Below are 14100 nucleotides of genomic sequence, written 5' to 3'. Positions count from 1 at the left end.
TCGTCTGTCGAGTTTGTGCTTAAATTAATGGCCCAACAAAAAGCTTGGGCAATTTCGACAGTTTTTTTGAAAAAGTCTCTTTTGAATTTCATAATCCTTCATGTCATAATCCTCCAAAAAAAAGAGATCGCTAATTAATGTATTTTCTTGGTTTCCAAAATCACAGTTTTGTGATATTTCTTTTAACTTGCCAAAGAAATACTCCACAGGCTCTCCCTTTGACTGTTTTGATGTGAGGAGCATATACCTGTCAAAATTAAATTATGTGGACGATTGAATGCATCCTTCGTGATTCTCCAGCGTTCAACAGTTGTCATTGTATCCCTTTTGAGGTGCGGGTTTCGGTTGCATACAATCCTTCTTCCTACTGTTCCCAGACTGAGGTGCAGCATAGAGAGGGTTTTGCGATCTACTTGGTTCCAAGGTTTGTCAACACACTTGTCCCATGTTTCTAATTGTCGTTGACAGCGATTTTTCATGCTCATTTTCAACAATGGGTTTCTAGCCAGTCGTTTGCGTTCCGATTGAGCAGAAGATCCTTGTTTTGTGGTTTTGTAGATCGGTTCGTAGAGGGAGTTGAACATTCTCGGGTTTGGGGTCAAGCAAAATATCCAAAGTAATGTTTTCTTTTGCCGAGGGAGCCAACTTCGCCGCTGTTTGCCACTTCTCCCCTTCAAAGGAGGGTCTGAGCTGGGTTTTTCCCAAAAGGGCTCGATACTTAGTGGGGTCTATTTGTGAGCAGCTGGATGCACCATGTCGTACACAATCAAAATTGTGTACCCGATTTGCACTCCAAACAACTTTCAAATATTCTGTTGTGCTGTCTTGCGCGGCGAATGCACTCAACACAATTTTGTAATTGTAAATCTTTCACTTATCTACTTTGCTTGATAAGCAAATACGGTTGTCATATAATAAGTTAAGTTGGGCAACTGATCGCTATATGCATATTGAGAAGAATGAAAGTTAACTGAAATTGGGTCGGTAAAAGTCACAAGACACAAGAGAAAATATATTTCCCGATGCGGAAAGAGGGCAAAACTCTATCATATGAATGGGTGAGGGTATATGGTGAACTTAAGATGACTTCTACTACATGTCCTTCGAGATTAATTAAATTCTATAAATAAGTACATCGTATAGGAATTTTACTGCACTTTGAAATGACTATGAAATGACTATGAACAACATCAATAAAAGGTTTAATTTATTAAGTGCCCACTGTTAGATGTCTTGCTGAGAGTCTTTTTGCAAAGATAACCATGTTTAGGAAGATCACCATTGGCAAGATATTACAATGTCTTGCAACATAAGTGAAGTTGAACTATAGGGTAGACACTTCTACCGAAGATGCGACATGTTGGAAATGCCCATCATTTGAAAGCATTCTTGTTATTCTGACATCTTCAAATTTATCTCGGATACTAGCAAAACCAGTTAGGATAGCAAAAGGCAGTTGCGTTGGTTAAAACTGTTAATCTATTAATCTGTTAAACTGGATTATTCTCATTATCATCATTAATCTACTTTCATTATCATATTATCTATCATTATCACTTATTTTTACTATTACTATCATTATCATTATCAGTTTTACTATCTGCAAAGCAGGTTCCCTGATCGAGGAAGTCGCTACTCCGTGAATCACTATTACTATTACTATTATAGGACTGTTTGATTTGACCTTTGAAAACTCATTTATGCCACGTCAGCTGAAGGTAATAAGAGCTATATGGCCAGATGCATCGTTTTGCGAGATAAGGGACAAGAGATAGGCCCAATAATAACGAATTAAATTGGCGGGCGACAATGTAACGGCATATGCGCGGAATTGGAAAGCTGATACGAGGGGTGTCTCGTCTATTTGGAAATATTTCCTTTCTCATACTACATCTTTCAATTGAAAGTTTGTATAAGAGACAACAAAAAATTCTGTTATTCTGAAATCAGGTGGCTATCAGAATTGAGATTTGGAAAAAATGTTAGAAACATGAAAAAATGAGGTTCAAATTTTCATGAAGATAAAAAAATAATACAAACGTGAATTGAATCCGTCCTAGTCTGGCACCCTGGACGTCGTAATCGAACCCAGCAGGAAGTTTTCCCTCCTCCTCAAAGTCAACATATTGCATGACGTATCCTGTCTCATTAGAATCAGCTTTCTGATCACCAGCCAGCTCAAAAGATACATTGCCTCCATCTGCCTCCTTGTAGTAAACCTTGAACCCTTTGATGTAGTTATCTGTCCCATTAATGTAATACACTTCCACTCGCTTGACAAACCTGAAAAACGAAAGAAATAGCAACCACTAAGGTCTTAAAAAAGTGATGGCGGGGACGGCAATTGAGGCTTATAAAAAATGCTGAGAGAAATTAGATCAAAGAAGATTTACCCTCTGAATTGGTTGACAGAGTATGCGAACTGAAAGCAATCGTGTGGATCGCAGAATGTGTGTGCATCAAAGTCGTTGACGGTTGATCCAAATAGTGTAGGGCCAAATACTACCTCGTCTCCTTCCTGAGAAGTCACACCAACTAAAGAAAACGAAATCAACAATAATTATAGTACCAAGCTGTCGCACGGGGCAGTCATACATGATAGGATTCAGTATAGATGCCAATAAACTTATCCCCGGGCCGAGGAATTTGGCCAAAATTATGTAAGATCAGCGGCAACTAGCGTTGACAAGTCGGAAAATTCACCGCAATTTTCTTACATAATTTTGCGTTGAATGCGTTGAATTTAAAGACAAAAATTCAACGCATTCAGTGCAAAATTATGTAAGAAATGGCGGTGAATTTTCCAACTTGTCAACGCTAGTTGCCGCTGACCTTACATATTTAGCGTTGAATTTAGCGTAGATCTTACATAATTAGCGTTGAATTAAGCGTAGATCTTACATATTTTTGCGTTGAATTTAGCGTTGATCTTACAAAAAATCAAGGCGTAGAACTCTGGGTATGGGATTCGAACCACTGACCTCCTGTTTACTTGTCACCTCTTCTACTTTTGCGCCACCGTACCTTGGTTTCCTTAAGAGCCGCAATCCTTATAAAGCGTAGATCTTACATGTTTTGCGTTGAATTTAGCGTAGATCTTACATATTTTGCGTTGATTTTAGCGTAGACCTTACATATTTTGCATTGAATTTAGCGTAGAACTTGCATATATTTCGTTGAATTTAGCCTAGATAATTTGTCACTAATTTTTCAAGTACACTTGTGTAGATATTTGTTTTTCTATTGATTTGCTCGTGACTCAGTTTACCCTGAACAACTGGCTAGTGTTTTTACTTATCGCATTAACATTCACGTACTGAATGACTACGTGAATGTTAATGCGATAGATAAAATGTTAATGCGAATGTTAAACTAGAGCAAAAAATCAAGTGGTTTTGCGGCTTAATTTTTTTGCGTCCTCGATTGATTCCATCCCCACTTGACTCGTGTTTTAGAGCGTCATACCAGCGTAACGCACAACTTCGTGCAGGCATTTTGAGATTTTTGAGCTCCGTAACTTTCAAAAAGTTCAATATACCAATAAGAAAACAAGAGTCAGGGAGGGACTCCAACAACCCTTAAAAAACTAAAATGTAACAGGACAAACCCTAACACAATTCAAAGAATTTTCAATGACTAAACAAAAGACCAGAAAAAAAATGGACAATAAATGGATAGGAAAAACCACTTAGAAAAAAAATACTATCACATATTGAAAAAAGAAGCAAAAGCAGTGTCAAATTGCAGCATGTGAACAAAAAATCACAATCGAGGACGCAAATTTTTGTCCTTCTGGACAAACACCGTTTTCTTACTCAAATTTGAAGTTGGAGTGAAAAAAATTAAGCCGCAAAACCACTTGATTTTTTGCTCTAGTTCCTGTTTTGGCGTGAGCGATATCCATTGTCCAATTTATTTCAAAAATCGCAAAAATTTGTGAAGAGATCTTAAAAAAAACGTTGCCGGAAGACTTCTGGAAACAACTCACATGAGAACAATGACAACAATAACTGGCAAAATGAAAATAGTACTTAAAAAGTTACAAGTTCATTTGGAAACAGTTACAAGAAAATAAACAATGAAAAAATATCTGACAAGAAAAACTTTTAAAGTTGCTAAATTTTGAAATGCTAATTTTAAGCAATATTTTGAAACGCTTTTACTATTTCTTCTGCTTAAGCATTTTTCAACGCAGACACCTGCCAGAAACATTAAACAACAACAACAATTCAAAGAACGAAGAACTGAAAATAAATAATAACTTTGTGATTTACTTCTATCCTTCAGCAGCATTCCTTAGGGGCCACATACAGATATTGGCTTTAAATTATAGAGTAGCGAATAAGGGTAAACAATAGAAAATCTAATGCGAAAAAAAATCAAATTCAAAGACATTGAAGAAAAACCAGAACTTTTTCAAGAGCGACAAAATTGGCAAAGTGCTACAAAGTGCTCTAAATTTATTCTATGTCTTACAATTGCTTTTTCTAATCAGAAAAACTTTTGAACGCACTCTCATTGATTTATATTTTTAAATAAATTACCCGAACTGAAAATTGGAACTTCAACTAAAAAGTGATTTAAAAAGGAAGTGCCGCACATGATCAAAACAAATAGCTCATTCAGCAAATTTTTTTCCTACTTAACTAGCTCTCTCGCTTCTCTCTCTCTCTCTCTCTCTCTCTCTCTCTCTCTCTCGCTCACTTTCAGAAGTTAAATATGAAGAGAAAACAAATCCGATCTTTATGTTCTTCAGTTTTCTTCAACAATTGGACTTAAAAGCAACAAACATTGTTTCTTCGCATTTCACTTCTTGTTTTAAAAACAATCCATTAATTTTGTCGATACAAAGAAACAATCTCTGAAAAAAAAGAGTAAAATTGTTTATGAAAAACCTAAAATCAATACAAAATCACAATCAAGCTTCTTTACTTTTAAAAAAATGCAAAAAGCAGTTTTAAAGGCAACTTAAGAATAAAAAAATCACACGTTTGCAGAAAATTTATTACACATCTAAATTTCTTGCTCGAAATCAGCGTTATGAACGTAGGACTTCTCTTTTTTGGCCCACTCTTGAGTTTTGTTCGGCACCCCACTCATATCAATTTTTTCACTTCACGCGTTTCATTTACTGCTAGAGAGCTCACTCCAATAATTTTTTTTTGAAAAAGACACTTCTCTAGTACTCCTCTTCGAGTCGTAATAAACAAGACAGCGCCCAATAATTTTCAAATTATTTGAATTGAAAAAAACCGCGATGTCCACACGCATTAAGTTCTCTTAGAGATTTTTAGCTCACTATTCTCCAAGTATGCAATAGTAGTGGATAAAAAGGGGGTATCAACCAGCCACCCGACTTGCCCTATTTCCCCACATGCTCTCCGCGTACTGAGAAACGGGCCAAATCGCGCCTCTAAACGCCACCCCCTTTATTCACTACTTATATCCAACACTATATAAACACCTTACGTGCACAATTTTGTGTACAAAAAAAATGCATATAGCCAGTATAATTTATGTGTTTCACACGCAAATATCCAAAAGCTCTCAAAGTGAGTTTTAGGCCTAAATTTATATCTAATATGCTAAACTATACCAAAATGAAACAGATTAACCGCCTCGAAATGTTTGTTTCATTAGAAACAGATAGACTGAAAATTATTCAAAATTGCTTAGAAACGGCTGAGAAGTAATATTTTTGATCAACAATTCTAACTTTACCCATGGAGACGATTGATCTGTTTTGCTTAACTGAGTGATTCTATGTAACTGGGTACTTCTTTTGAGCCAAATCTTGAGAGGTCTTGTTCAAGTGGTTGACATGCCCTAACCACGCTACGGCAGTATTGCTTGACCGGTCCTAATGGCTAACTCTGGGGAAGGGTAAAACAACAGACATTTTTTATTTTAACTAATAAGGACTCTAAACTTCTCCGAATTCTTAATGAAAAGCTTGTTATAAAATCACAATACACATCAAACGATGAAAACAGTGCATGTCATGCTAAAATGACTGCCCCCATTAACAAAGATGGCCGCCTCCATTAACAGAATGATATCAAACGAGTGAAAATTATGAATACCTTTTTTGTATTTGACACTTTTCGGCTATTAATCACTTCACTACAAAAACTAGTGAAAAAATTTAAGCAGTTCTCTTCATTTGTTGAACAAATGCATACCTGACGAAACAAATAAAATATAACAAACAAAAGCAGAACTGTACAAGTTAACAAGAATAATTCTGACAATGTTCTTAGCAGAAGTTCAGAAGAATATTCAGCTACAATCTAGGTGCATGAAAGAATTATATTTTTCATAATTGATAAAATTGATTGATTAATGGGAAATAAATTTAACAATAATATCGATATCCGTATACTAAATAAAACTTTTTGCCCGAATATTTTTAGCAACTGTATTCATTAGAAGAAGCCCACGCGCATAAAAAAGCATATACCTCTACCTAAAATCACTCTCTTATGCTGATTATGTTTTTTATGCTTATTGAGCCGAGTGTCTAATTTTTTTTCGAATTTTCTATTAAGTCATTAATATCAATAACACTAGCTTCAAGTTTAGAAAAAAGAAAAATATATCTACGAGAGCAACCGGGTTCTTTATTAAAAAAACCACCTCTAGGTAAATCCACATTTGGATGTACTCTTTTTATATGACCCCTCAACTCAATAAATCAAAAATAGAACTACAAAGTTCACAGTTAACTTTACTAGCATTACAATCCTTACATGTATAGTTATTATTACATGTATATTAGTTATTCAAATTTTATTATATGTTCAATAAACTTACATTTATTACAAGCTCTTCTTGGCTCTCGTCTGACCTCTTTACTACTATTAAAAACATAATCCTAATTTTCATCTTTTTCTTTATCTTCATCTTCACCAAACTTTTGGGTTTTCTCTTTAACTATATCTTTAACCTAGTCATTAATCTCATCTGCGATCCACAAAGCGGTTTTGGGCACCATGGATTTCGTCCCATTCACCGGTCTTTTCTCCAATTTTTTACTTACCCATACTCTTACTACAACCATTCTTAAAACAAACACCACTAAATAAATCACATCCACATTTAAACACACGTCTCTTATCATCATGAAGTGTAGCATACTGGCACTTTACGGAATGATATAATCAAAATTCTCTCTTACACTCAAAGCAATTATAAACCATTATTTACTACGGGCCAAAAGTTCAAATTAATCAATAACACGATCTTCAGAGTTATAAAAATCTGAGAGATAATTATTAGCACCAGTATCCTTATATCTTCTATCTATAAGTGCTTCTCCCTCTTTAGCATAGTTTTCTGGTAGATAGTTGATAACAGCTGTAGTACATTTCCCATCAGTAGACAGCTCTTCACCCAAAGCTACAACACCAGCTTTATTTAAACACTTACTAAATTTAATATTATACTTATCTTTTAAATAAGACATCGTCAAACTTGGTGGGTTAAGCATATACGGAGTCTCTTCTCTATCTTTGTCAACAACTTAGTCCTGGTCATAATTTTGTTCATAGTTATCTCTAAGTTCACTTTTATTTTCTAAGTCTTCACCATAGCCGTAGCTTTGCAGATTATTAACTAACATAATAATTCTACTTATTGCATGACGTAGCCGCTAAACCAGCAGCTCTTATTCCATTACCTGGCGAACCGCCTCGCGCGTATAATTATATATTTTTAATCCACTACCTAGAATATTAAAATCAGCAGATATCCAATTTAACCATTTAGCTCTAATTTGTTGCTTTGTTAAAACAATATTTTGAATTTCAAAACCTCTATGCTTTAGATATTTATTAAAATAGAAGATATAGTTATTTTCGCTTATAGTAGCCTTATGAGTTGGATTTTTGAATCTCAGTTTCTGATAACCGATTACACTCTCTCTTCATCTTCTTCACTCTCATTTCTCTTTTCAATCGATAAATCTCCTTTATGACACAATGCCTCAACATTAATATTTCGAATAAAAGAATCTTATACTATATTTCTATTTTTATCTATAATAATGAATGGGTCATTCTTAGGGTTATATTCTAGGAGTCCGTATTGAAGATCAAGGTTAGGCAAAATGTCATGGTTTGCCACAATCTCATCTCTTTTCGTTTTTCAATATAAAACCGCTTGGGTTTCTGAAATTATGCTTAGATATATAAGTTTTTTGTAATTATCAAAGAAAATTATATATATATATATATATATATATATATGTAAATATATATATATATATATATATATATATATATATATATACACACATATATATATATATATATATATATATATATATATATATATATCTGCATATATATATATATATATATATATATATATATATATATATATAGTATCTGCACTAAATATACATCTATTAATTATTTGAGCTGGCTTAAAACACATGACAATCATGTAATTTCTCCCAATGTTATGATGTCTCCCACTTGTAAAATAAAAGTTTATTTTGTTTATTTAACTTACTACCCATATCATAAAGTAATAATATAGCATCTTTGAAATCTTCTTTATTGTTTTCCGTAACCTCTTCATTACCAACTGTTGCATATCCTTCCTAATCAGATTTATCTTCAACCACCTCAAGGATAGCTCTTTCTTCCTCTTTATCTGCGAAACAGGTTTCCCGATATAACTCTAAAAATTGTTTAACAAAAGATGTTTTACCAGTAGCACCATAAACAATTGTATGTTTTGAGGACTTTTCATTCTCAAAATCTTTTATTTCTTTGGCTTCATATCCGTCAAATTTTATCTAATGCATCAAATTTACTAGGCACACTATCACAAATAATAAATGCTTCAACAAACAGTACATTAATCATAAAAATTATGTTACTTTTTTTTATAGGTTAAAAATTTAATTTAGTCTACGGGCTTCGCCCGAGGACTCCGGCCGGAGACATAGTCAAAGGCATAGATAAGGATCTATTCTATGACCTTGTCTAAGACACAGTCAAAGACCTAGAGTAATACCCAGTCAAATTCTTATAACTAAAATGATGGCTAATCAAGGAAATAGTTCTATAGTTCTAACTTACGAAGAAATCAATAATAATTTTAATTTAGATAAAAAAGCTACAAGTAATATCGAAATAGACAATATAGGTAGAAAAATAAGTTTAACACCAATTGAAATAGTAATGAGAGATCAGACATCAGAAATTATTAATGAAACCAACTTTAACATTATTGTTAATCTACATCCAAATTATGGTACTCATTGGGTTTTAGTTATAAGTAGAGACGGTTGTGAAGACTATTATTTTGATAGTTTTGGTGTTGAGACTCCACCAATATTCTTAGAAAAAAATATTGATCCGGGGTCAGATGAAAGCATACAAAAATATGATGAACCTTTTTGTGGTGCTTTTTGTATATAAATGATCAACTTTATTGAGAGAACAATTAGAATTAAGAGTGCGCTTAATTAATCAATTTATATATCCTAAAATATATAATGACTGTTTGTGTTTAGATTGTAGATGTAGTAGTATAGGTTGTAATGTTACAGAAAGTAGTGTTTATGATGGCGAAGCAACGGCAAACCCGTTTCATGGATGGTCGAAGTCCCATAATGATAATGATAAAGATAATGTTAATGACAACGGGCTTCGCCCGCTGGCTTTGGCCGATTTTTATGATAAAGCCAAAGCTAAAACTATATCCTTACCAGAAACTATCAGATGTGTAAATCAGGACCAAGCAAATGTGCTAAGAAATGGTTATTAAAGATTCTAATTATAAGTAGAATATATTTTGATAACCTTTACATAATCCTTCATAGGTGATCAATAATAAGATCTCGAAAATATTAATGAAAAGCTGATGTTGAGTTCATTAAAGATATAAAAGGTTTACCTTCAGCTTATCAAATATAAAAGCAGTTAAAGAAACCTATGATATTTGATGATGTGAAAGCAAAAAAAATCAGTTATTAATGAATACTTCTGTAATGTTAGACATAATAATTGAAATATGATATATCTTAATCAAAATCTCATCTCTTTGGATAGACAGAACGTTAGAGAGAATTGTAGTTTATTTATTTTAATTGAACAAAAAAGTAGAGCTCTTGTCTCAAAATATCCAGATTTTTTTTATTGATGTTGAATTTGCTCATAAAGATTTTATCAGTTTATGTAGTGAAGTATGGAAAAGGCCTTAAAACTACATTGTCATTGATATATCTAAAAATAAAAGTTTTAATGGTAAACTAAGAATTAATTGGGATATGAAATTATTTTAGACTAAACTAGATGGGTCTTCGACCAGCTTACTACGTCACATAGAGATCTGGTCAGCTGGTTACACCAGATGGATTTCCGACCAGCACTAGATGTAAAGTAAAACTTAATACATCACCAATAAAGTCAGTTGATCTTCCTTGCTCATCTCTTATGTGAAACTCTATTTTGTAACAATTTGATATAATATATTCGTAGGAATATTAATTATCATAAAACCAAGTGGATCTGTAAGTAAAAATATATACATTATATCTTTATGTTTATTATTATCTTTAGCACCAGATATAACATTACAATGAATATTATTTGTACTGAAACACATTTTATCATCAATCTTTTTTGCTGTAGGCTTACTTGAGATTATTTGTTTACGTAAGATCCTACTGAATTTTCTACATCAAAATTAATTACCACTTATTTCCTTTCCATTATACTTTTCAATGTATTTTTATCTGCTTTTTATTGAAACATTACTAATTGTTTCTTGTTTTAATATATCTGCTATATCAGTTTAATCATATGCTCTTGGTTTTGTATTATTAATCATACTAGCATATATAAACTGATTATTTCTTTCAGTGATATTAAAACCGAATTATAAACAGATAATATAATTTTAATCTTATGAATGTATTAAGTATTGGGTTGTTAAAATGAAATCTTTATTTGGTTTTTTTATTCTAAAGTTAAGTGTCTGTTCATCTTTAGTTTTGAGCTAACTCTTTAATTATGTTCTCTAGCTCTCTTAGTACAAGGTTGTGGTTGGTTATTTTATTAGGATAAATTTTAGCTTTACTTTAGCTCTATACCCAGCTCTATTTCTAACTCCAGCTTTAGCTTAACTATAATTAAAGCTTTAACTTTACCTCTGGTTTTAGATCTACCATTAGACTATAACTATAACTTAAACTCTAGCTTTAGATCTAGCCTTAAGTATAACTATAACTTTAGCTTAATATTGTAACGATAAAATTGGACTTTAATTTTTATACAATTTATGGCTATAACGATGATATACACAAGAGTAAGATCACAAAACATTAACCCAATAATCTAGCAGCAATGAATACAGTTAATACTAAAATTAATAAAATTCTCAATAGAGAAGAGGATCCTTTTAATATACGCGATTCGTATCTGGAGATAGAGTTCACTGTAACAGATAATGCTGGCGATGTTTTTGCAAATGATGCTAATATCAGACTAGTTAATTATAGTATGGTGGCATTATTTAGTTCAGTTAAATGTGAAATTAGTGGTGTTATGACTATTGAATTCATAGATCATTGTCATCCTAATCTTTTGATAAATAAGTTATTAACTGTTACTAATGATGAATATGAGAGTGGTTTTGTTACAAACCAAGTTAATAGAGATAGCAAACATAAAGGTGATCATATTGCTACTGAACGTGGAAACATGTATATGATGATTAAGATGAGTGATCTACTTGGGTTTGTAAAGGATTTAGAAAAGATTATATGTGTTTTAGGATTTAAATTTATTTTAAAAAGAGAAAATATTGATAGAGCTCTACTTAGAGTTTATCCCAATTCTGATGCAATAGCTAGTGATAATAATATGGAAAATATTGATATATCTTGATGTGTACCTAGTATTGATCCTAGTAATGACATAAGAATTATTGTACAGAAATGATTAAATAAAAACTATAATATTGACTTTGATTATTATGAAAAAAAGACATTTTATAAAAATGTGCCTAATGCCACTAATTTCTTATTTGATCTAAGTATGGGAAGTGTTAAGGAAAAACCTCAATATATGAAAGTTGGTTTAGAATTTAATAATGTTAAAAAACAATCTCAAGTTGCAAGTACTTTCGATATAAGGAATGTTGCTGAATGTTATTGTAAGATTGGTTGTGAGTTTTACCCTGAAGACAGAATGATTAATAAATACGGCACTAGTAATTATAATGAGTTTTTCAAAGAGTTTGTTAGTTCTAATAAAGATTCTAACGGACTTAATCATAACCAAATATATATATATATATATATATATATATATATATCATAGAACATTCAAAATTAGTTTTAGAATATGTGCATTTGATACTAGATATCCATATGATCATATAGGTTCACAAGCTATAAAGCTGAATTATAAGTTTGCTGTTGCTGTTGCAGATGTTATATGTCAAGCATTGCATTGGTAATAACTAGCAAAATTTTAAGCGTTAATAGTGATGGTAATGAGATGATTGATTTCGTGTCATGTACAACGCGTTGAAGCTACTTCGTGGATCTGTGAAAGGGGCTCTGCCCTTGGTTCCCCAATTGCTTCGCAGATAACCGAAGGTCTATTATATCATAGATCTAGCTCTATTTCTAGCTCTAGCTCTAACTCTAGCTCTAATTCAAGCTCTAGCTATAGCTCTAGCTCTAGCTCTAGCTCTATAACTAAACAATTTAATAGTTGTCCTAACAAATCCTTTAGCATAAACAATATCTATTTTTTGTGTTCTCTAGAGATGGGACTCCGTCCATGCTATGCCATAAGCTCTTAGCTTCAAGTTTACTTCTATGTTAGGGTTTAGGTTTAGCCCTAGGCAAAGGCTTAAGCCTAGGCTTATGCTTATTTACAATATAAAGATTATACTTTTTAACTTCCATTATCTTTATATATTGTAATCAGTCTTTTACAAAGGTTCAAAAATATTTCATATTGTGTTGGTGGTAGACATCATAGTGGTAATAATAACAAAAAGGGTTTTATTTCATCAAAAATTACTAAAATGTTAACGGGTAATTGTACTGCTTGTAGAATAAATAAGTCAATGGCTTTTTTTATTCAAAAATAGAAGATGAAGGTTTAAAAGATTTCCTTAAGAGTGTTGGTAAAGCCACAGTTAAGTTTGGAAAGAAAGTTGCTAAAAATGCAGCAAGAGCATTAGAAATAGCAAGTAAAATAGGAACTGCAGCTAAAACTAAAAAGACTCTAGCGGCTTTAGCGGCTAAACCAGATTTAATTAAGTTTGCATTTAGTAGTGAAGGTATAAGAGTAGTACCAAAAAGGAAGAGTGTTAATCTCAGGTTTCTATGAAAATATATCTTAGACATAGCTATAGATAAAAACTATAGCTATAACTAAAACAATGACCATAAATTTAGCTATAATTAAAATTATAACTACAGCTAAAGCTATATTTTTAGATCTACATCTAATTCTAGATATAGTTATAACATTAAACTAGCGGTAACTTTTAATACTAATATTATTATTACTAAATATTTTATTATTAATCAACATTATTAACTTCCAATTCAAAGAACTCTCAATTTATTTTTCTTGTTCTTCTTATATTCTTCATAGACCTTAACTAATTCATTATATTTATCATTATCTGATTTCTTATCATTAATTAATTTAGTATAAAGTTTTTTAAATTTGTCACTAATTTGTTGTCTTAAAATATGCAATTGTGAAAATATTATTATTTTTTATTTAGTATTAATTGTTTTTGATAATGAACCTAGAACAGTTGCTGTAGCAAAAGCTGTTGGTATAGAATAAGGTAATCTTATACCAGTTAATGCAACTGATGTTTTTTGTTGCTGTTGTTGATATTGATGATAATACATCTGTTATCTCAGCCATGTTAGTATATGTTTTATATTGACTCAAATTCTTTATTAATTAATAGTTTCAGTTTCATAAAAATTTCTAATATCTTTTTTAATATTAAAATTTTTTAATCAAATTTATTAATGGATTGAATTTTTTCGTTTATCATTCATTCGGATACTGATGTCAAGTCTCGATATATTAATCTCTCGCT

General features: G+C 31.8%; 2 protein-coding genes across 2 annotated transcripts in view; both read right to left on the bottom strand.

Annotated features, from left to right (window-relative positions):
* Positions 1-14100, bottom strand: part of LOC142337904 (uncharacterized) — a 433158-nt gene that overhangs the window by 188603 nt on the left and 230455 nt on the right. Inside the window, exons 13-14 of the mRNA XM_075387540.1 lie at positions 2394-2535; positions 2041-2283 (exon numbers count right to left, since the gene is read on the bottom strand). Of these exons, the coding sequence (XP_075243655.1) occupies positions 2041-2283; positions 2394-2535 (385 nt within the window). The remainder of the gene's footprint in view (positions 1-2040; positions 2284-2393; positions 2536-14100) is intronic.
* Positions 7226-14100, bottom strand: part of LOC142344184 (uncharacterized) — a 37891-nt gene continuing 31016 nt past the window's right edge. Inside the window, exon 12 of the mRNA XM_075395720.1 lies at positions 7226-7398. Within this exon, the coding sequence (XP_075251835.1) occupies positions 7226-7398 (173 nt within the window). The remainder of the gene's footprint in view (positions 7399-14100) is intronic.

The sequence above is a fragment of the Convolutriloba macropyga genome, chromosome 1 (assembly GCF_964194025.1).
Source record: "Convolutriloba macropyga chromosome 1, txConMacr16.3, whole genome shotgun sequence".
Lineage (NCBI taxonomy): Eukaryota > Metazoa > Xenacoelomorpha > Acoela > Convolutidae > Convolutriloba > Convolutriloba macropyga.
This window is presented reverse-complemented; position numbering and strand designations above follow the sequence as displayed.